Source organism: Orbilia oligospora, assembly GCF_000225545.1.
Source record: "Orbilia oligospora ATCC 24927 unplaced genomic scaffold scaffold00110, whole genome shotgun sequence".
Taxonomy (NCBI): domain Eukaryota; kingdom Fungi; phylum Ascomycota; class Orbiliomycetes; order Orbiliales; family Orbiliaceae; genus Orbilia; species Orbilia oligospora.
Window position 1 is genome coordinate 438,841 of NW_011645667.1, and position 23,062 is coordinate 461,902.

Genomic DNA, 23,062 nt, shown 5'->3' on the forward strand with positions numbered 1-23,062 from the left:
CTAGATAATCCGAATGTGATTCCCATGCATGTATAGTTCATATCGCTCCAATCGTAAGACAGATAAAAAGTGAAACATATATCCAACACGGATCTTCTAAGACCTTCCGATCCCAACATCCGCTTTATCGTCCAATTGCAACTTATCTTTACAATGCAACAAGTATTCAAACCATCTGGTGACCTCTTCACTCAAGCGCTGTCTCACATATCATATCAATTGTTGGATATTTCTTTTCAGCTCGGCGCGAGCTGAGCCGATATCTGAAATGTTAATGTTGGATACTGCGTTAGAACGCGGGATCTAAAACGCAATTGATAAAGAAAAGCAAAAGCTAGGGGGTGTAAGCCGAGACCGGTCGACAGTTAGGATAATTCCTGAGCATATGAAGGGATCAAATGACCCAAAATATCGACCGATCCAACTAGCCAAGCCTTATATGCTAGCTAGAATTGATGCCTTATGCATGTATAGCGGCTTTCTCCAGATCGATCTACGTCACGGAGGAAAAAGGAACTAACATTTTCTTCTTTTACCATTGAGTATTTCATTAAATCGGCGATACCTATAGTAGTTACGATTAGGCTTGGATCTGAACGACGTCGGAAATTGGATCTAGCTAGAACACTGCTCCTTATCCATTAAATAGGTCTTTTGATCTAAGAAGCTGAGGCTGGTATAATACCAAAGTCACATGATGTCGTGATATTCAAGTTCAATATTGGCACGATAGCATGTTAGATATAGAGAAGAATCATTGTAGCAAAATCATGAACATTCTCGCGGGGCAAATAACCTAACATTGCGACGTTATAGATATTAAGGTTGCTTGGGAAGACAAAGTTATAGAAATGCCCTCTCATTAATATGGCACAGGAGATATATCAGTTCTGGCTCCGAGACTACTGAATTAGTAGGTATACGGAGTAAGGCTCTAGATTTTCGCTCGGACGATTCGGCAGCCCCAATTTGAGTGGCTATTTGACACCCCAAATTTGTGAGGGCAGGAGGTGGTGGTGAACCATGGGTTCGAGTCTCAAACCAGCCAGTGAGCCTTTTTTTGGGGGAAATTGTTTGTCGATAGAAAAAAAAGTGGATGTGTGTGAAGCTATTTTTGAAAGTTGATGATAGCCCGATAGGTTTGAGCAGAATTGAGGTTGTAGGTTTTTTGTATGTAAAATATGCGAACTTGCCTTTCTACCTACTCTTTCTCTTCAATCAAGCATTGTAATTCCATACTACTAGTAGATATGATATCACAATACAATACAATACAGTAAGCCAACGATAAACAAAAACCATCACGATGATTATCGAAGACACAGTATTCGTTCAAACCGTTGAAGCCGGCTGGATTCCCGAACCACCACCAACCTTCACCAAACCACAACCGCCAGGCCTTCCCACCGAACAAACCCCAAATACATCACCAGAACCCGAAGAAAGAACAATAGAAGAATGGACCAAACAGTTCTTCTCCTGGGTTAACAAAATAATCGGATTAGAAACCGAAAAGACAAAAACATCATAAACAAAAAAAAATCCCATATACATGCACAAATTCGAACCATCCACACAAGCAAAGTCAAATAGAATTTACAACACCCCCAAAACCGCGTTGACCACCCAAATATCCAACAATCCCCGTCTCCCTCCTCCCAAACCCCAGCCAAAACCCAGCCCAACCATGCTCCGCTCAACCACTATCACCACCACCACCACCGCCACCTTCACACGACACCTCCGTCATCACCATCTCCGCCCCCTCACCCCATCCCTCCTCTCACCCACCAACCTCACAACCCACAATGGCAACCCCACCACCACCCCTCCCCCTCGTCGCTCCTTCACCACAACCCCCACCATAGAACCCCTCCTCTCCACCACCACCTCTCTAATCCTCACCTTACAATCCACAACCTCCCTCCCCTGGCTCCTCACGATCCCCTTAGTAGCCTTAACCGTCCGAACCTGCATAACCCTCCCCTTCACACTCTACTCCCACAAACGCACCATAAAACAACTCTCCTTATCCCCCATAATCCACGCCTGGTCATTCATCTACCGTCGACAAGTCGCGAAGGAAGTCTACCCACCTACTACCAGTAGTAATAGTACAATACCAAAAGAATTAATAGGAAAGAAAATATTCAACACACCAGAGAAATGGACGAAAGAAGTATTAAAGAGAACGAAAAATAAAAGGGTGGAGTTATACAAACAGTTTGGATGTCAGTATTGGAAGGGGTTTGTGGGGTTGATACAGATTCCGGTGTGGGTTTTGGCTTCTGTAAGCGTTAGGAGGGTTACGGGGGTGAATGGGTGGGATGCTCCGATTGATATTTCGAAAAGAGCGAGGGAGATGAATTCTTCTTCTGGTTTAGAATCTGAGGTAGTGATGGAGGAGGGTGTATCTACTACATCGTCATCATCACCACTGGTATCGATACCAGAGAATGGAACACCAGGACTCGATGAAATAACAGCAAAAGTCAGGGAGGAAATGCAAACAGGAGGAATAGACGGATGGTTTGTGGATTTATTACAGCCGGATCCGTATATGATCCTTCCCATTATATTCTCCCTAACCCTGTTTACAAACGTTATGGTGAGTTTTCTCGAGGATTTGTTTTTTTTATTAGTTTGGTTTATACTAACTTAGAATATATTTTTAGTCCGCAACAGCAAGAGCTACTAAGGAACCTACAGGTTGGAGAAAAGGTTTGAGAAATGCCTTGATGGGGATAAGTCTTGCTGCTTTCCCATTGACGATTGGATCACCGGCCGTGCTGCTGTTGTATTGGATCACATCGGGTACCTACTCATTAATACAGAATACGGTATTACATACGGTACTACCGCCACCCAAGAGTGTAGCTCCAGTCGGGGAGAAGGTACCTAGTTGGTTAAAGAAGGACAAAACAGAAGAATATAAGTAATATTATAATAGAGTGGATAAAGGGTTAAATGCGGTGTAAATATGTAATACCAAATGTAAAGTATATATAGTATAGTATATGGTGAAATATCCGGGTATCCAAAAAGATTCTTTCGACAAATCAAAAACGAGAAAATGTCCAAAAAAAAACACCAAATCAAAAAAAGAAGTCTAGATAATTACTTCCTCTTTTTACCTTCGAGCAGTCCCAAAAGGGTGTCCATAACACTATTCCACTGTTCTTCAAAGATCTCCTCCGAGAACCTTAGTGATGACTTCCTCGCCCTCTCCCTCATCGCGACTGTATCCTCGTCGCTCAATGATAGAGCTTCTTTAAACCCCTGCGCGAATTCCTCTGCGGTTGTAGCATGATATCCTAAACATAAAATCAGTATTTCTATCTTCATCTAAACTCGCGGACGGGAAACATACCGGTCCTCAACCCATCAACCTCAACCACAATATCCAACTTCGGCCCGCCGCTATCGTGCACAACCCCAATCAACCCAGCAGCTTGATACTCCACAACTCCGATACCAAAATGCTCGTTCCACATGGCATTAACACCGAGACTTGCCTTCCCCAACCAGCCTATAACATCCCCCCACGGCGCATTCGTGACAAAAACTACATTATTATCAACCTGTAACTCATGCGCCAGCAGCCTTAATTCATAAACCTTCCTCTCATCTTGATCTTCTCTAACAGTTCCCACCAACACCAGTTTTGTATTCTTCAACTCCTCAGGCGCAGATTTCAAAAACTTCTCGAACGCTTGCAGGACTAAGATGTGATTCTTTTCAGGCCGGAATTGTGCAATGTATAGAATCGCATCCTCTCGTTTTTTCCCAATAGAAACCTTCTCCGCCAACTTTTTAACCGCACACGGCGGGAAAAGAACTTCGATATCACCCTTTTTCTGTCTCCCCGAAATCCACTTAATAGCTGCAGCAAGCCCCCCATCGAACTTCGGTGCAGCAGAACCCCCTTCCTGTCTGCCCCTCCACAAAGAATTCAAATGCCCGGCCGTCCAGCTACTATTCGCAACCACAACATCGATACCAGACCCCGCATAACTATACAACATCGCAAAAAGCTGCCAATACCGTTTCTTCACACTCTTCTCCGGCGACAAAGACCCCAACATATCGGTACTTATCGTCGGATAGTGAACATACGCTGCAGTCGGTATTCCAAACACCTTTTTAGCAAGGAGGACGGTAAACGCGTATCCCATGCTATCGATGTAAATATCCGGTACTAACATTCCGAATGCTTCGATGGCTAGGAAGATTGATCCTAGCGACTGTCCGAGGAGTGTGAAGCGTGGCCATGCTGATGAGGAGACGAGATGACGCTTTTGGAGATGGATGAATTGGACGAGGGAGGGGTTTAGGTGGATGTCGAAACGGGTTTGGACGTTTGAAAGGATGGTGGATTTGGTGGCTTGGTCGCCGGTGTAGACGACGTTGAGGATGTGGGGGGAGTGCAGTTGATTGGCGTGGATTGCGGCCCAGAGGACGCGTTCACCACCACCACCGGCGTTACTATTGTCGTTCAATCCATTAGTCTTTTATTAGAACTTGTAGAATAGCTTCGTGTATTAAGTAAAACTCGAGGATTGAGGAAGCTATAGACGAGCTACTTGTTCGTACCAGTAAGGATGAAAGAACCCAACGATTGTAGTCGGCTGTTGAGTAGGTGTCTTCGATTGATTGGCCCTAAGAGCTTCCTCCGATGATACTTTGAACAATATCTCCCTCTTATCGCCGTTCAAGCTGCGGATATAGAACCCAAAAAGTCGTAATAACGGTCTGTGTAGTATTAGGAGTAGCAACGGGAGGACGACGGGAAGAGCGACGATTGCATAAGGAGCCCAAGCGCAGTGAGTACACACCTCCTCACTATCGAGAGGAGGAGGGGAAGGAGGAGGAGGCTGAGAGGCGTCCATCGCACGGGTGGTTTTGGCGATGGTTATTTTAGTTTTTGATGGTTGAAGCTCGAAGTGGTGAAGCCGGAATGAAAGTGGTCCGGGTGAAGTGGCGACGGACCAAGCGAATGGTGTTTGTGGTTTGCCGCATTTAAGCCGCACCTTTTGGCGACTCATAACGACGACGTCCCGCTCTTCTTCTTCTCCAACATCCCCTCCAACATCCCTCCAATATCAACCTCCTCGATATTGATATCGCTACCATCGCTCTACCTACTTTTCAACTTCATGGATTAGTATCGTAATAGGTAAGTACTTTATTCATACCAAAACAAAGAGCGCTGCTAATGCTAGTATATAGAACGACGATTACATCATGTCCACTCGCGCACTAAGAAAGGCCCAACAGCGGGCAGAAGAGGAGCGTCTGGCCGCTCTCGCCGCCTCCCCTCTCTCGAAGGGTCCCCAAAACGACGAAGAAGAAGATGAAGAAGAGGAGGAGGAAGAAGAGATACCTATCGTCTCAAAGAAGCCAAACCTCTTTGCTATGCTAGAAGAAGAGCTCGAGGAAGCAGAGGGTGAAGACCAAGACGACGACGAAAATGACGTCCTAGAGCCCCCTTCGACGACATCAACATCAACCTCAACAGCCCCGTCAAAATCAAAGAAGAATAAAAAGAAAAAGAAGAAGAATAAAGGCAAATCTAAAGCTATCTCAGAAGACAAAGAAGAGGACGACAATGACGATAAAGACTTTGACGAGGCATTACAAGCCCTCAAATCAACAACCATATCCTCCTCCACCCCCACATCCTCCTCTTCTTCATCCCCTTCATCCCTCCTAAACACCCTCCTCCACATCGACCCCCGCCACCTCGACCTCGAAAACGAAATGCGCAAACTCTTCGGCCGCTCTGCCACCCGCGAAAACCCACAAGATACCCGTCCCCTTCGCACCCGCAACCTCCCAGGCTCCTCCACCCCCCGCACCCTCTCATCCCGTCGCAACCCCTTCGTCCAACCCTCCGACAACTGGCCTCGCGACTCCTCAGGCGGTCTATCAATGGACCTCCTCTCCAAATCCCCCATCGACTCCACAATCTCCTTCAAATACTCCCATTCCCGCGCCTACCAAGAAACCCAACGTCAATTCCTCCTCTGCGTCCGCTCCATGGATCCAGACCGAATGATCTCCCACCTCTCCTCCCATCCATACCACATCTCCACCTTACTCCAAACAAGTCACATAGCACTAACCCAATCAAACGACCACACAACCTCCCAAACCCTCCTCTCCCGCGCCCTTTTCTCAATGGGCAGAAGCAGCCACTCCGTCTTCCCCACATCCCTAACATCAGGCCTAGCCCGCCTCTCCTTCGACCACTTCGAAAACCGCGAACTCTACTTCTCAGCCTGGAAATACATCCTCTCCCTCTCCCGCAGAGGGCTCTGGCGCACAGGTCTAGAATTCCTAAAACTCCTCCTCCAACTCGATCCCATAAACGATCCACTATGTCTCCTACTAATAATCGACCAATACGCCTTAAAATCCCGCTGCTTCGATCTATTACTCTCATTATCTTCAACCCCATTATTAACCCAAACATGGTCACAAAGTCCAAATATAGCCTACTCCCTCTCCCTCGCCGAATTCATGGCCGGGAACCTGGAAGCCGCAAAATCAAGACTGACGGAAGCGATAATTACATACCCCTGGATAATCACAAAACTCCACGGCGCATTATCATTCGAAAGCACTTCTTCCACATCTACCACCTTACCGGAAGAATTATGGGGTATCCTACCCCGAACTAAAATCGACGGTCTATTGGCAGAGATGTATACCCTAAGAATGGGAGATCTGTGGAATATACCCGAACACGCACAATTCCTCCTCTCAGTACTCTTCGAAAACCCCAAGAAATTTAATAAAATAGATAGAAAAACACTGGGGAGTATGGATTCTGTATACGTGGATGTCAAATTGAGAGATCTGGCTAGACATATTTTCTTGATGGATTTGAACGAGAGTAGGGGGTTGATCGGTTTCTTACCTGCAGAGCTACGGAACGATCAGGGTTATGCGTGGGATATTTTACCACCTGTGGGGAAGGAAAGTGAATACCAGAAGGAAATGCAGGCGGAGACTGGTGGTGGGATAAATACGGGAGGTATTCCGATTGAAGCTGTGGGAGCGAGGGGGTTGTTTGAAGCATTCTTTAGAAGTCTGTTACCGGATTTTCGACCACCTGATATGCCACAGCCGACGGTACAAGCACCTGCTGCTAATGCTGCTGCTACGGTGGTGGAGGGTAATCAAGGACAACAACTACCACGACAGCAACAACAGCAGGAAACGGGAACATTTGAAGTCGGAGAAGATGATTTGAGAGCTACGCTTGTGACGATGGTAGAAGATGGAATCGGGTTTCCAGCCGAGATGGGACTTTCGGATCGTGTTGAATTGGCAATAAATGTTGGACTTGTCCCACGGGAGTTGAGGGGGTGGTTTGGAGAGAGGTTTGGAGTTGTGATTGGTGATGATGATAATGATAATGATAACGGACAGGATGAGGTTGAAGAAGGTGGTGGTGTGGTGGAAGTTGGAGAGGAACAGCAGGAGGAGGAAGAAGAAGTACAGGAGAGGGATAGTAGAGCTATTGATCGGTTGGTACAGATATTGGGAACAGGAGATAGGGCGAGTTTGAGGATGAGGGTTGATAGGATGTTTGAGGGACAAGGAGCGGAGATGGCGGAGGTGAAGAGACGGGTTGAGGAGAGGTTGGGGTTGAGGTAGTTGGTATTAGATTGTAATATGTATGGAATAGGTACTAGTTTTGAAGCATTTGGATATTAGCATCACGACCATCACTACGATATTTATCATAGTTGAATATTAGCATCACGACCATCACCACGATATTTATCATAGTTGAATATTGGAAAGACGTATATATATTTCTCTATCAGATACCCGTTTATATATATACCAAAGTACATAAGTTACACAATTGATAACAATGAGCATTAGTATCATAACGTACACAACCGCCACCTCTTCCTTTACTCGGACGCTCATAAAAGAAAACTTAACTCCATACTCCCTTCCATATCAATAAAACAATCTAATGCTGCACCCTCAACCCCTCAAACCCCCTCTGCATCTCCATCTCCCTAACCTGTTCCTCAACCTCCCTATCCCCCTCCTCCAACCCCTCCTTCACCCCCTCCAAAACCTCCCACCCATTCACATTCACATCCCTCCCAATCCCCTCATCCAACCCATCCCTCCCCGTAACCAACATATTCATCCACCCAGCAAGTCTATACCCCGCCTGCGCAATACTCTTCTCAATAATCCCCACCGCCCCATCAGCATACTCCCCCCCCAACTCCTGTCCTTCAACCCCTTCCTCCCCATCCTTCAAAACATACTCACAAACCCATCTATTAGCTCCACTCGCCCAAACAAGCGCACACTCCTCAGCTCTAGTAGTATTCAAACATTTCCCCCAATTGTTTAAAGAAGCCTCAGATTTATATTCCCCGGATTCGATACGTGATTGTAGATCATTAGTGAAGGAGATTATACCACGTTCTGTGGGTCTGCCGCGGTGGGATTCGAGGATTTTGGAGTCCCAGATTGAATGCAGGTTTGCTTCGTGGCCGTGGAAAAGGACTTTTATACGGTTACCGCCGAGTTGGGCGTGTTCGGTGTGTAAAGGTTGGTGGATGTCGCCGATGAAGTGGAGGATGAATCTTAGTGCTTGGGCTCGTTGGGCCCAGGGGAGGGTGTCGTCTTGGATTCTTGAGGTCTATTTCCAATATTACAATTTTAATAAATAAATAAATAAATAAATAAACTAAGAAAGATGGTGAAGAGAGAGAGGGAGAAAAGGGAGACAAACCATATTAACAAGCGCACTAACAATACACCCCCCCTTACTAACCGCACAATCTCGATTATAATTAACTTCACAAACCCTAGGCGGATCGTCTTGCGCGTCTATGTAATGCCACGTTTTTGAATACCGTCCTAGAGGTATATGTGCATATCTATCCGCCCAGACGGCGGCATCCATGATGGATTGTCCGCGATATAAATAGGTTTGAACGAATTGAGCGGTTTCGGGTAGGAAGTAGCGGGAGGCGAGTAAGGCGACTGTTTTGTGGCCGTAGAAACCCCAGGCTTGGGTTGTTGGGGGGAGGGTTAGGAGGAGGGTTGTGGCGGCGGGGAGGAGGAGGGTTTGGAGATGCATTTTTGGTGGTGGTGGTTAGACTTCTTGAGTACTGGTGAGGATATGGTTAAAAAGGAGAAGAATAGAAGCTCGAAGAATTAAAACTGGGGGGATGGGGGGAAGCTTTTAAGTATTTATTCCCTATCCTTTTTTAAAGATCTTCCCAACCTCCTAAGCTTGTAAGTAAGCTAAACTAAGCTGCCCATCTGACGCGGTTATAATCCGAGCCATCACGACCATCAGCTGAGCTGTTGATGCGCAAGGTGCAGACACCCAACCAAGCTAATGCAACCCCCCCCTGTCCACGTCCAACCATTCAAACATCTGATTCGTTTCCCCCCTTTGCTCGCCGCTTTCTTTTTACCGAACTAGAACCGACCGCACTGCGGAATACCTGAACTCCTAAAATATACATACCGCACTAATATAATATAATATAGATAGTAGAATCGATAATAAAAAAGAAGTTGCGACTGCGATATACCTCTCTTCTTTCTTTCTTTCCTAACTTCAGCCGTATATCATCCCACATTCACTTCACTTCACGTATCCCTTCAGCTGTGGCTTGCATATAACTCACCCGCCTATAAAAGAAAAACTCATCCTTCCCCCTCGTCTCAAACATGATAATACCACAGGGCTGACATCTTCTTCTTCTTCTTCAGCTATCATGTAATGCAATGCAACCGCTGATATGACATGATCAAAAAAACACCTTCAACCCGTTCGTTCAGTTCGGTTTCCCGTCTCTCAAAAGCCGGTATGAGAAAAGTTGCCTGAAGTTTGTTCCTTGATACAATATCACATCTAACCGATATCAATCAATCAATCACCATTACTTCCCCCTCCCCGGGCATCCCATCCCACGTCGTCAAAAGTAAATCACAAGAGAAAAAAAGTATTTTTTTAAAAAAAAAGAAAGAAAGAAAGAAAGAGAGAGAAAGAAGAGGCAATATGTGAAAAAATAAAAAAATAAAAATTATCCCATTAAAAACTAAACTAAAATATCCACCCATCAATCAATCAATCAATCAATCAATCAATCAATCAATCAATCAATCAATCAATCAATCAATCAATCAATCAATCAATCAATCCATCCCGTTCGTTCCACCCCGTCCACCCTTTCAATCAATCCATCATTAAATTTTAAAAGAAAATTTCCCATACCTAAGAAAAGAAGTATAAAAAAAAACCGAAGTCATTCCATAACCAATAATAAATAATAAAAAAAGAAGAAGAAGAAAATCAGCGCAAAAAGCGTTCAGATAATCAGAAAAAGGGATGTAAATATTTTGTGCACTTGAATAAAACCAGCACCTTGAGTATATATGAAGTAAAAAAAACCACTGAATTTGAATAAAAACGATCCGAAGAAAAGGGGTCTGTACAATCCATAGCACCTCAGCCCGCCTCTGAAGTCCGTAGACACCAGAAAAGGAAGTAACTAGATGCGATGTTCATGAGAGTAGAAAAGAAACAAAAAAGAACCGCAAAAGAAGCATGATAGTAGAAAAGCAATGGGTATTTAAACTTGCAAGTCCAAAACATTAAGAATTAAAAAAAAAAAAAAAAAGAAAAAAAAAAGAAAGGGCAGTCAGAATCCATGATGGCGTGTCAACGAAAAAGACAGAAAGGAAACATTCTTTTTTGAAACATTCGTCGTCTTCCATGTACACTATGCCCTCCCATTTTATAACAACAGCACGAACTGCTCCTTAGATAGCCAAGGGAGAGAAGAAAAAAATGTTGACAAGAATCACTGTTGCTTCTCATAAACGTACCACTTCGGCATCCTAACCCCTTCCTTAGCTGCCATGACCATTGCCGTATTAAGATGTCGGTCACAGCTTAGCAACAACGGGTCCTTATGATGAAATCCAACAAGCTCGTCCTTCGACGGATCGAACGCAATATCGGCCTTCAACATTTGAACCACCAAGTCCCAGCTAAACCTCCCGTTCGTAGCATTATCCGGAGAACTCGACTTTCGTGATTCGCCGTTAGCATCCAATTCCATTGCAGGCTTTTCTTCAGTCTCCTCCTTACTAGTACTCTCCACTTCTTTGATCTCATCTATTTCCATCTTTTCACCACCGTCGTCATCATCATCATCACCACTCCCACCGACAACTGCAACAACTGCAACATCACCACCTTCTTCACCCTCCACAGGCGGCGTTGCAGGTCGTCGCATATCACCGGCAGTCATCATACATATTTTACCGGTCTTAGTGCTTTCCACAGTGACAGAGACCGAGGATACCTCACAAGGCGGGTTAACACCGGCGGGGTAACCAAATAACATCACGACCGGAGCAACCGCGGATTTAGAGTCACTCGGTGGGCGAATCGAACTCGGCGACTTGGCGTCGGTAGGGGGCGGGACGGGTGCCGAAGTAGTAGTCGAGAGAGATTTCAGCGAAACACGAGTTTTGCTGATCGCTGGCGACGACGGACTCGCCGGAGTAGTTACTGTTTGCTTTCGCGTGGTGATCTTGAGCGGGACGGGTGCCGCCGGTGCCGCCTGAGGGGTCGGAGAATCTTTCTTCTCCACAGTCTTCGGAGTACTTAGAGCGCTACGTGTAGTTCTTCCGGACCTAGTAGTGGTGACCTCTTGAATAACCTTCTCCGGTTCCGCCGCACGACCTCGCGCTGGACGAGCTGTAGCTTTAGCGGATGTGGCCTTGGTAGAACCAGCTCGGGCAGCTCGGTTCGAAGTTGGTGTTCCGGTTGTCTTGGATAGAGCAGCTCGTCGAGCTGAAGTTCGGATCCCCGTCTCATTCTTATCGGCAGGATCTTCGTCCCCTACAGCTCCCTCAACGGCGGCGGCGGCGGCATCATCTCCGGCCTCTTCGTCTTGATGATCGGCGGCAGCGGCGGCAGCAGCTTCTTCGATTTGCTCTTCCGTCAGTGTTTGTTCCCCAAGAGTATCATCACCATCCCCTTTCGGCTCCTGGAAGGCCCCTTCTTCATCATCATCTTCATCATCTTCATCTCCTTCATCCTCCATAGCTTCCAGAGCGTCTTCGTCTTCATCTTCGTCTTCGTGAGAAATTGCCCTATTATCAACCTTGGCCTGTCGTTTCGCTTCTCGTGAATCGTCTTCTTCAATCGTGGCATCTAATGGCCCAAAAAAAACCACCATTCATATCATCAGTTAGTCAAAATAAACTTCTTCTTTTATCTTTTCGTTTCTTCTTTCTTTCTTTTTCTTCTTCAAACCAAAAAAAAAAAAAAAAAAAAAAAGAAACCAAAAAAAGGAAACTATCCTGCCGTACCCAGTCCGCTATTCGCCGCAACAGGTGCCTTCTTCTTCACCATCTTGACGGTCTTTCGCTTCGGTGTAGTGGTGGTAGCGGGAGCGATCCAGCTTTCCTTACCCTCAGCCCGTAATTGTTCCTCCTGTTCCCTCTTCTGTCTCTCCCGTTCTTCTTTCTCTCGTGCACGTCGCCGTCTCATTCGTTCGCGTTCTTGGGTACGATACTCGTCAGTGTCGGTTCTCAGCCTCCGTCTGGCCATCTGTTCTTCCTTTGTCATCTTGGGACGCCGACCGTGGCCTCCACCGCCCGAAGGGTTATTGGGAGTAGCTCTGAATTTGATCTGTGGGGGTTGTCCTAAAGGTTGGTGCATATCGGGATGGTGCATGCCGTTTCCTAGGAATGGATGTTGAGCCGGCGCGATGTAGGCAGCTCCGTGACCGTCATCCATGACTACTTCGCCGCTATGTTGGCTTTGCATCTCCTTGGCGGATGGAGGTCTCATGCGACCGGGCGAGTATAGTTGATCGGGAGGTGGAGGAGGTAGACCGGTCTCAAACGGAGGAGGAGGAGCGTAGGAATGGGGGGATGTTTGGTGGAAGATGATCGGAGTATGACCCTGGGGGGGCATCTCGTCGGAGAGAGCAGGATCGAGGATATGGTGAGCATTGTCGGTAGGTTGGATGGCGTGAGCTAAGGAAGTTTGCTGGGAGTCGTGTATGGCGGAAGGGTCAGTTACTAGTTCCGGATCGAAAGCAGGATCGGTGACAAACTGGGATGGCCAGTAGGTCTGCGGAGGGGAACCCAAGAAGGCCATCTTTGGTTGGTGGGGTATGCGATAATCCTTTGTGTGATGATGGGCGATTAATGCAAACTGCTTTTTTTTGTTTTTTAAACGAAAAGAAAAAGAAAAGCAAAAACAAAAAAGGAAAAGAACAAAGGAAAAGAGAGAGGGAAGAAAAAAAGATGGAGAAGGAGGAGGAGGAGGAGGAGGAGGAGGAGGAGGAGTAAGAGAGGTTCTTGTCGTGTGTATCTTCCGTAGGATTGTCGAGTAGAGTAATGAAGGGTAATTTAAGTCAGGGTTGCTTTTTGAAGATGTTTGTCGCCGATGAGAAGGGCGGGCAGAACAGAGCAGAGCAGAGAGCAGAGCGGGCGGGTGGGCAGGTTGGCCGGTTAGTCGGCCAAAACAGCGACGAACAGGGACAAGACCAGACCAGACTAGACAGGACAAGACAAGACAAGACAAGCCAGCCAGCCACAGCAGCCAAACAGAAAACGAAAAGCCGACAGACAGACACACAGACACACGAACAAGTCGACGAAAGGATAATAATACTACTACTAATGACGAGTAGTAGTCGAATGTATAGTAGGTATGGATAGATAGATAGTAGGTAGATAGGTAGAACGTTTGACCTATTTCGCGTACCGGATGGGATGAGAAGCAAGCAAGCAAGCAAGCAAGCAAGCAGCGGTACCACTATCGTAGGTAGATTATTGATTGTCCTTTCGCCAGTTTACTAGGTGGTTCAGAAACCAGTTTAATTTAAATTAGTACGATGAAATACAGAAAAGAGTCGGAGTTAGACACAGAGGGAATATGAGAGACCAATAGCGACCGACATGAAAGCGACAGCGACAGCGATAGATTGGTCGAGAGAGAGAGAGGAGGGGGGAAGTAAGTACTCACACGGACAGTGGTTGGTGGTATAATAGTGGCGGGTGAATGAACATTCAATGGAGTATCTGTGTGTGTGTGTGATGGGAAGGATAGCGGGTGTGCAGCTGTCAAACAGCAAACAGCAGCAACAGTAGCCGTAGTATTAGTTAACAAGGCAGCAGCGGCGGCAGCAAACAGGCCGTTTGATTCGAAAGCGATTTGAACAGGCGCCCGTTCAAACCCGGTAAAAAACACAAAAAGAAAACGGTTAGAGAGAAGAGGAAGAGGGAAGGACAAGAGGAAGAAGAAGAAGAAGAGGAAGAAGAGGAAGAAGAAGAAGGGGTAGGTTTGACTGCGAGATGAGAAGGGGGAGGGGGGATGGACTTTTAGACTGCAGCAGGCCAAAAAAACCGCCAATAGTTTGAATATTTGATAGATTGGCGATTGGGAGAAAAAAAACAAATTACTTGATTCACCCAAGAGGAAGAAGAAGAAGACGGTGATGATGAAGAGGAAGAAGATGATGATGATGAAAGAGATGAAAGCGAGAAGAAAGAGAAAAGAGAGAAAAGAGGAGAAAGAAAAAGGAAAAAGAAAAGAAAAAAGAAAAAGAGTAGCGAGAAAGAAGAAAGAAAGAAAGAAAAGAAAGAAAGAAAGGAAAAAAAAGAGGGGAACGTTAACTAACCCGGCAACACAATAAATTCACATAAAATGGCCCTCGAGACTATCTCTGTCTTCTAATAATGTATATACTCTCTTACAGTAGATACTCTCTCTGATAGCAGATAGATGGATAGATTAGATTAGATAAGCAGCATATGGATACACAGTATATCATCTCGTTGCCATTCTCTATCATCATCATCACCATCATCACCACCACCACCACCATTACTACAACCAACCACAATATTATACCCGACCAAACAGTACCTTTATAGAATACTACAATACAACATAATGGGAAGGCTGGCGGAAGAAATCAAAACCATCCCATCCATACACATCCATCCATACACAGTCCAAAAAAAAATAAAAAAATAAAAAAAGAAGATGACTTTTGCTTTTTCGCCTAAGAGAACAAAAAAAAAAAAATATTAATAATAACAAAAAGCTGCCCCGCCTTGTCGCTAAATCACGCCAGAAAAAGGTTCCCCCGATTCTCTCACATCTTCTTTTCTTCCAATCTTTCCAACAAAAAAAGAAACACAAAAAACATTTGTACGGGGTCGTCCTGTCAGTACTAAGAAATTCTAGTTTGGGTCATTCATTGGCAAATCTTACAAATTTAAAGATGTTTGACCGCATGTCGTTGAATTTACCTTTCGGTCGCGGGGGCAGAAGGAAAAACATGACAGGCAAAGAAAAAATCACACTTGCTTGCTTGTTTGTTCCTCTCGTCCCGGCTGTCAAACATCCTCTTCTCCATTCTCTAAAACTACCATTTGGTATAACTAAGTACTTACTTAAGTAGTAGCTACTGCAGTAGGGATGATTTTATTTTAATACGGCGTGAAATCCGGGAGGGGATGTGGTCATCCATATGATATGAGTTAATTGGTCGGCTCAATCTCCCTCTCTTTTTTTCCAGTCAGCCAGTCATGTGGGTGACAGAAAGGCTGCCTTCTTTCTTCCCATACGAGTCCCCCTCCATTTTACCACACACACCAACACATCTCACATCCAATAAGTATATCGAGAGAGAGAAAGACCAATGCCAATTCTATATGCTATCCCCCCAAGCCGTTCCGCCTCCAATAAATAAATACTTAGTAAATAATATAATATAAAAGAGAACGCAAGAAAAAGGCTCGCTCGTGAATATTGTAAATCACAATAGCCAAAGTCCAAGGAATAGCCAATTGGGAAGGGGGAGAATAATTAATTGATCAAGAAAAGAGACAAAAGGGCTTCACGAAAACATATCCGCCAACCCTCCATACTCCGGCGTCCTCCCACCTTGCATCGCCTCCCTCTCCGCAACAAGTCGTCTCTCCCTCTCCTTCTCCTTCTCCCGTTCCCTCTCCCTCTCCGCCTTCTCCTTCGCCTTGGGAATAACCACTTTCCCCTTCTCGCTGATCGCCACCCCTCTGACATCACTCAAAAGATCCAACATGAGCGTTCTCTGAACCCGAATGTTCGATGATGACATCAACCTCCTATGGAACGTCTCAACCTTCCTTTCCGTAACCCCCGGGATCTTCAATAGTAAATGTCGTGGATGATCCGTATACGGCGAGTATAGCGTATAAATCTGAACGATCAACCCCGCTAGATCCTTCTGTACTTCCACAAAATAGTCGTCATTGAAAGACTATAAACACCCAATTCAAAAGTTATTATATTGTAAGTGTAGAGTAGAGTAGAGGGGGGGGGGAACACCAACGTTAATAGCCGCCATAAACACCTCCCGACATATGAACTCCCTAAGTTCCGGCCTCTGCACGAATTCATCGATAATAGATCTGAAAACTCGGATGATTATTCCGCAGCATCGAGAATCCCTCGTCCCGAGAACGTGCGTGCAAAACAGTATCAATGGCTCCAGAATCACATTGCTCGACAGTATAAATTCTCGCATCTGTCCTTCCTTTTTCGCATTCACCGACGCCTGCGAGGCATCCTGTGATTCATTCGCTCCGGGTTCTGTCAAACCCCCATCTGTTAGCATATACAACCCCCCTTTCATGTAGAAAGTTTATTAAAGTCGCCCTGACAATACATACCCAACCTCCCCGGATCCAAAAGCTGCGCAACGACCAAAACCGCAGTATAAGTCAACTGCCTCAACACACTCTCCTCCTTCATCTCAACCGCCAATTTATCCTCCTCCGTAGTCGCAATCAACCCGGCATTCACCAACCTCGTCCATTCCCCGATAACCTTCTTATCGACTTGTAAAAACAAACTAGACAAGAAAGGTGTCAAGAAGTGTTGTCGATATTGTCCCGGACACTCGTCCAATATCACCCTACTAATGTTAATCAACGTCGTCATCTGATGACTGCTCAGCGAATCCGCATCTCCAAACATAGCAATGGTAAGAGGTCCCGGAAGTTCCGCATAATCATAAAACCCGATATCCAACTTCCCCAGCGCCCAAAGGATCGAATAGCAAGTCTCTCGAACCGTCCTAACCGTCCCTCGAATACTACTTGCAAACCCTTCCATCGTCAACCTTGTCTTCGAAACATTTTCATAAAACTCATCTCGACTTCCCGAAGAAATCCCACTTTGCCAGAACCTATCCGTCAACACCCTTTGCATCACGGGATGCAGCTCAACCGGTAAATTCCCCCAGTTCTTGGGGTTGTGGAAGGCGTGCGCGTGACCCAGGAATTTAAGCAAATTCGGTAATATCAAGTTAATTTTATCCCGCCAAACATGGCAGGCAATCTCATACGTCGCGCTGGGCTTCCTGATCTTATCCGCCGTAATCGCCAGATAACCCTTTGTAGCCCTCAGAGGGAGTACGTTGTACTTCTCCGTCAGTTGCGCCTGTAATGCTTGCCCTTCCTGATCCAACTCGTGTGAACTCCAGTCTCTGATGAGATGTGCCTTCCGGCTGTGGAGGTATTGTTCGACTTGATCCAACATCATCATCTTGCAGAATCCTTCGAACGACGACAGCATTTCTGTCAACTCCTGTTGGCACCATACCTGTACCACCGGTGCCAAATGGCCCTCCAGGGTCTGGATCCTCGGCGCATCTTCAATATGCTTGGTTCGTAGAATAATACTATAAAGGAACGTTCGGTACGCCAATCGGTGTCTATCATCCAGTTGCTGTGTTGTCATAATCTCATCTATCTTCATCTGAAGCTGTCCGTAGACTTGAATCAAGTTATCTGGCATCTTCAGTGCCAACCTCTGCAGCTCGCTAATGCAAGTGCCTTGTAAATCTTTCACTGCCTCATTGTATGATCCGTTTTGCGTGTTCTCGGGTAATCGCGTGAGTAGCACATATTCCAACGCCTTAAGCATCAGCCCAGATTGGGTTTCCAACGCAGTAGTCGACAGCGCTACAACCAATTGGACAACCTTCTTCTTGATGAGGGGATCCTGGAAGTCGATCGTAAGTAATCGTTCACACCACTGACCGAGGTTACTTTCAAAAGCCGCCTGTGGCTCTTGGGTCTCGCGAATGCTTTCTTGAGGTAATGTCGTGAACCACCTGATGTATCCTTTCAATGCTGCGTCAACAACAGTAAACTTGGCATCTGTTTTTAGGAAAAAATCCGAATTCTTGATGTAGTTTTCAGGTGTTATAGACGGCATATCCTTAAGCATCTGGCTGATAGCTGCGTCTAGATTCTGAAGAATAAATGGGAAAACTTCAAATGGTCGACGGCGAACCAAGGAGTCAATAATACTCGAAATATATCGTCTATAATTTCCAAGAAAGGCGTGGCGCTCAGGCATCGTTTCAAAGTCTTCAAAAAGGAAAAGGTAAGATGGATTTTGAGAGTCAGTTGGAAGCGATTCGTACTAGCTACTCGTTAGCAAAGAACCCCGTCGGATCTTTATGAAACCTCTTACTCGTATCAGGCGTTCGTCACAAAACTGGACTAACTGAGGAGCCAAGGCGTGGATCGTCTGATGGTCTCGAATTCCTTCTTTCCTTAGTATCCTCGCAAATGCGTTGACATTATGCTGAGATACCGTCAAGCTCTCCTGCTTCGCAAATTCGAAAAGCAGTAGAAGAAACTCAGAAAGGTCAGCATCTGGTGGCATGCTGCTATACCTTTCCTCGACCGTGGTCCCAAGATGAGATACCATCTAAGTAATGATTAGGATCGAACAGTCTGCCAAGTCATGGGGGGAAGTTGACTTACCTCTGCAAATCGCTTAAGGAAAAGATAGACGTCCTCATCGGGGCCATCAGCATCAACCTTTATCCCTGCCAGAATATTTCTCAACTCTCGAATTGTGGCTGTTCGGTAGAGAGGCCCGACGATTGCTCTAAAGTCGTCGTCATCCAGGAACTCTCTTTGGAACAACATATTCAGAGCTTCTATCGCAATCTAAACACTCAGTACCCTCCCCCATAGCTTTCGCGGATGTACTCACAACTCGCAATTGTGCATTCCCACACATCATAGCTCTTCCAAGAGAATCCACAACTCCGGCTTGTATAATAGCCCTAATTCCCATGTCAGTCCCCAATCCACAGATCCGACTTGATGTCCACCCACTTTGGAATTGCCCATGCCATGCAACTTCTCAAAGTCGAGAGAACTTGCACTGCAAATCCTTCGACTTTGGCGTCTACTATTCCTCCGTTTAAGCATTCTACTAACTGTCCAACCAGCCTTCCCAACCAACCCTCTTCCCCGCAGCGTATTTCTACTTTATTCTCCCTTTGTGGGTAGCTCTCAGCTAGAACTCGGTAAGGTGTAACCACATCCACGCAGGCTTTATGTAAGTTTGAAGTCTTTGGCTCTCCGGCTATGCCACCTACAGCCGCCGTTGTATACTCCTCCCTGTTGAAAATCTCATCTATCAAGGACTCCAGAATATACATAGCGAGCTCCCGTCTTAGGAGGTCCATATTCCATAACTCAACAAGATTATAGTCCATGTTCCTCCAGTCGCCAGGCCAGCTCTTCTTCGCAACTTCGACCCATAACTGGGCAACTTTGTTACGTAGGTAGCTCGGGTCTGTCGGTGCAACATGCTTGGCAAGCAGCACGACCCATTCGCGAATAGCTACGCTTTCCTCACTACCATAATCCAACCAATTGTATCGAATGCCGTGTCCCAGCAAACCTAGCCCAAAATGTCGGACCGCAGGGACCTGCGACGCATCGCTAGCAAGGGTATAACCGTGTAGCGGCGCCTTTGAATCGGCCTTCGCGGTTTCGAGGAACTCGCCGGCAGATTTTCGATGGGCATTGGAGGATTGGGGTGAATGGATGACCTCAAGAGCTGCAATGATCTGTTGAACGGATGGAGTAGATTGGTGGGGCGTGTCACCGTTGGTCCCGGCTCCATTGGAAAGACCGTGAGGGCCGGTGCCACCGGTGCCGTCCATTCTCGTAGATAGCGTGTATCGAGGGGGGTTATCACGTAAGTTGACGAAGTTCGAAGGAGGGTAAGTGGCAACCGGGATGAATTAACGCTTTATGTTGTTTTCTAGGATATAAATAGCGTCTACGTTCGTTGTTGGGTGGGATGGGAGAGTTACGTGAAGGTGGATCAGTTGAAGGCGTGGTTTGGCGTTAAGCGTTCTAACGTGACTGGGCGTTTCAAGAACACTGAGCCTTGTGAGTCAGCACACAGCATGAATTAACAGCGAAGGAATAGAAGGAATGGTCTGGTGTCCCACTCTTCAAAAGCAGAACTAAAAAGGAGGGGCACGGAATAAGATTGAGTTCTGACACTGAGATTGATATCACAAAACATGAGCGGATGGAAATAATCACAAGACATAGGCAGAATCAACGAGACCAGGCAGAATGACTACATAGACCAAGCGGAAAGGATTAGGACCGACAAACCGAGATGAAACTAAGGCTCCCTCTGAGTCGGTCGGAACTATACTGGCCGGGCCAGCTAAACGAACCAAGATTTCGGGATGGGAAGGATCTGGCAGGAAGAGCGAATGCTGCTGCAGGTTGCCGTGTGGGAACTCGAAGGATTCTTTCGCACAGCACAAGAAATTGCAGCGCAGTGCGGGAGGAAGCCGTTGCGAATGACGAAAACCAAACAAGGCCTAGATTACAACAGCCATTCGAATTCGATATTTGACGACAAGGTGGAGCCGGATGAAGCTGGGTAAAACCTGATATGTATGTCAGAAGGGTTTATGTCAATGATGTTGAACGCGAGCTTTCGTCTGAAAATTTGGTTGGGCGGAATTCAGCAGAGGGCATCGATGCGCTGTCACGCAGAGGGCCGGCTAACCGGATCCAGAGTCGCCAAAGAGCCTCAAAATCGCCACAGGGCCAGTATCGGACCTTATCGATATCGCTACGATATAAGTACTTGGGTATAGGTAGGGAAAACCGATAGGTACTTTGGGTTCTAGTTTTCAAGCTAGTCTCTGGTATCTAGGACTTGAAGTCGTTGATAAAAAGAGGCGGTGGTAGTTGAGATGGATTGGAATTGGAATGAATGGACCTGGTTCAAGAGAAAAGAAGCTGCAGCTGTTGAGCCTCAGAAAGAAATGTGTTGAGCAATGTGTTGAGCATCATCGGTTTGAAACCACAACCTCAACACAATCAACACATTTTCACTTTGAATTCACCTTCATTTTCGGGTAGCAATTTACATAGTCCCGCCAGAGCAGGCAGGTAAGTAAGTACTTAGTAATTACGGTGGACAAATTTGAGTCTAGAACAGAATCTAGCTTGACAGGATAAGTGCATGGTAGTTAGGATTCTATCCCGCACACTATAACTACTAAGTAATCTCAAGCTAGTTGCAATCCTGGGTAAATTGATCATTTTGGTGTCTATCGTACTTATATTATTAATAGTCGGATCTGGGCGACCGCTTCTGTTTGGGATCTTATGCAAGCCCCCCTCCTTGAAGCCACAATCTCCCTTCTGGCCCTCTCGATCTTCAAACTAAAGCATGAATGTTGCAATATACTGTGTGCTGCATCGCCTGCATTTGCCCAAAAAACAGGGACCGCACGGGTGGCTTGGGCTTGTCGAAGAACTCCTCTAAACCAGAGCCTTGGATTCCGAATTCTAGGATCACTTTATGACCACGACCTCTTAACCCATCGGATATATTTATATTTATATGCATATCTATGCAGGCAGATTGCTGTTCTGGCCCGAATCGACACATCTCCCGCCGCATTTTCAAGAATTTCTCCGAGAAGTACGTACATGTACCTAACTGCGTTCTTCGGTGTGCACGCGTGAACTGGTTCGAACGTTCCCTTCTTGTTTAAGTTTGAGGCCCTAGCTTCGGTGATCATGTACGGAGTATTATATTACCTAACATGATGTGCGCCCACCTTCGTTAATCTGCTAGGCATCGATCCCCTCCGAGTTTTTGATATTTTTAAGTCAAGTCACAACATCAGACATCCCCGGTAAGGGAAAAAGTCATCCGATTTAGCGAATCAAGTCGAGGGTTTCTTTCTAAACGAAGGCGAATGTTTCATCTTCCGGTTTTACCGACTTGGTACATGCATACGGCTACATCTGTAAGCCAGTACTTTCATACATGTAGCTTCGAGCAAGATGTTCCTGATTTAGATTTCAGGCCAGGCAGCTTCGTTCACGATCGAGCTTCAAGTTTTCAAATGTCAATCTTTTACTTCCTTTTACCCTTCCCTGTTCACGCTAACCAGCCTTCACCGATGTTCATTGGACATGGCATCAAGCCACATCCCAAAAGTCTGTGCATCAGTACCACCCTCCAGCCCACCAGATTGGGATCGCCATGTGAGCTGATACACGAGGGCGGGGGTACAATTCTATGATATCACGATATGATAAGTCAAAATTTGTGATACTCACACGTTTTCTATACTTCTCGTTCTATAGCCTAACTATCAGCCTTCCCTCAATGTCAACAGACCATGTCGACCGATGATTTCGTACCTGACTTCCTTGCCAAGACGGAGAGAACCAGGGCTGGACAGCATTGACAAACCCGGTCTAGTGAACATCTAGCCTGTTTACCGACCATGCCATGCATCTCAGCCTTTAAACTCTCCTCCATTACACGGAGCAATAGCTTAACACTATGCCGTATTTGGTATATAAAAAGCGACTGTATTAGAGTTTCACAGATGTGGAGATGTCAACACGCAGGCGTCCAAAAATTCCAACAGCTATGCATGCCAGAACCCACGACGACCCACCGTACACGATGTGGGTGCCCGCATTGATAGCGCAGGCTCGCACAAAGCGCGGATTCCCGTAATAATTTCTGTAAATGGCTGGTAAGAAGAAGGAAATCGGACGGCCCATTATAAAGCCAGCCGGGCCCCGAAGATGTCGCTTTCAGTCGGACCCTTTGAACGTCAACGTGGATTTCAACGTTCCTTTTCAACATCACGGGAATTCCGAC

The 23,062-nt window shown here is 46.1% G+C and overlaps 6 protein-coding genes across 6 annotated transcripts; 2 read left to right on the forward strand and 4 right to left on the reverse strand.

Annotated features, from left to right (window-relative positions):
• Nucleotides 1–1,687: 1,687 nt before the first annotated feature.
• Nucleotides 1,688–2,939, forward strand: AOL_s00110g121 (uncharacterized protein; the record flags this gene model as incomplete). Its single annotated transcript, XM_011126811.1, has 2 exons — nt 1,688–2,608; nt 2,676–2,939. 2 exons carry the CDS (start codon nt 1,688–1,690, stop codon nt 2,937–2,939), a joined length of 1,185 nt encoding a protein of 394 aa, XP_011125113.1.
• Nucleotides 2,940–3,117: 178 nt separating this feature from the next.
• AOL_s00110g122 (uncharacterized protein) lies at nt 3,118–4,889 on the reverse strand (the record flags this gene model as incomplete). The annotated part of the gene is made up of 3 exons (XM_011126812.1): nt 3,118–3,314; nt 3,371–4,485; nt 4,594–4,889. 3 exons carry the CDS (start codon nt 4,887–4,889, stop codon nt 3,118–3,120), a joined length of 1,608 nt encoding a protein of 535 aa, XP_011125114.1.
• Nucleotides 4,890–5,244: 355 nt separating this feature from the next.
• Nucleotides 5,245–7,665, forward strand: AOL_s00110g123 (uncharacterized protein; the record flags this gene model as incomplete). Its single annotated transcript, XM_011126813.1, has 1 exon — nt 5,245–7,665. The coding sequence occupies one exon, from the start codon at nt 5,245–5,247 to the stop codon at nt 7,663–7,665; it is 2,421 nt and encodes an 806-aa protein (XP_011125115.1).
• Nucleotides 7,666–7,993: 328 nt separating this feature from the next.
• On the reverse strand, nt 7,994–9,127 carry AOL_s00110g124 (uncharacterized protein; the record flags this gene model as incomplete). The annotated part of the gene is made up of 2 exons (XM_011126814.1): nt 7,994–8,683; nt 8,777–9,127. 2 exons carry the CDS (start codon nt 9,125–9,127, stop codon nt 7,994–7,996), a joined length of 1,041 nt encoding a protein of 346 aa, XP_011125116.1.
• Nucleotides 9,128–10,865: 1,738 nt separating this feature from the next.
• On the reverse strand, nt 10,866–13,183 carry AOL_s00110g125 (uncharacterized protein; the record flags this gene model as incomplete). The annotated part of the gene is made up of 2 exons (XM_011126815.1): nt 10,866–12,229; nt 12,388–13,183. 2 exons carry the CDS (start codon nt 13,181–13,183, stop codon nt 10,866–10,868), a joined length of 2,160 nt encoding a protein of 719 aa, XP_011125117.1.
• Nucleotides 13,184–15,938: 2,755 nt separating this feature from the next.
• On the reverse strand, nt 15,939–20,060 carry AOL_s00110g126 (uncharacterized protein; the record flags this gene model as incomplete). The annotated part of the gene is made up of 7 exons (XM_011126816.1): nt 15,939–16,340; nt 16,413–16,672; nt 16,753–18,514; nt 18,566–18,805; nt 18,862–19,050; nt 19,097–19,169; nt 19,222–20,060. The coding sequence occupies 7 exons, from the start codon at nt 20,058–20,060 to the stop codon at nt 15,939–15,941; spliced, it is 3,765 nt and encodes a 1,254-aa protein (XP_011125118.1).
• Nucleotides 20,061–23,062: the final 3,002 nt, after the last annotated feature.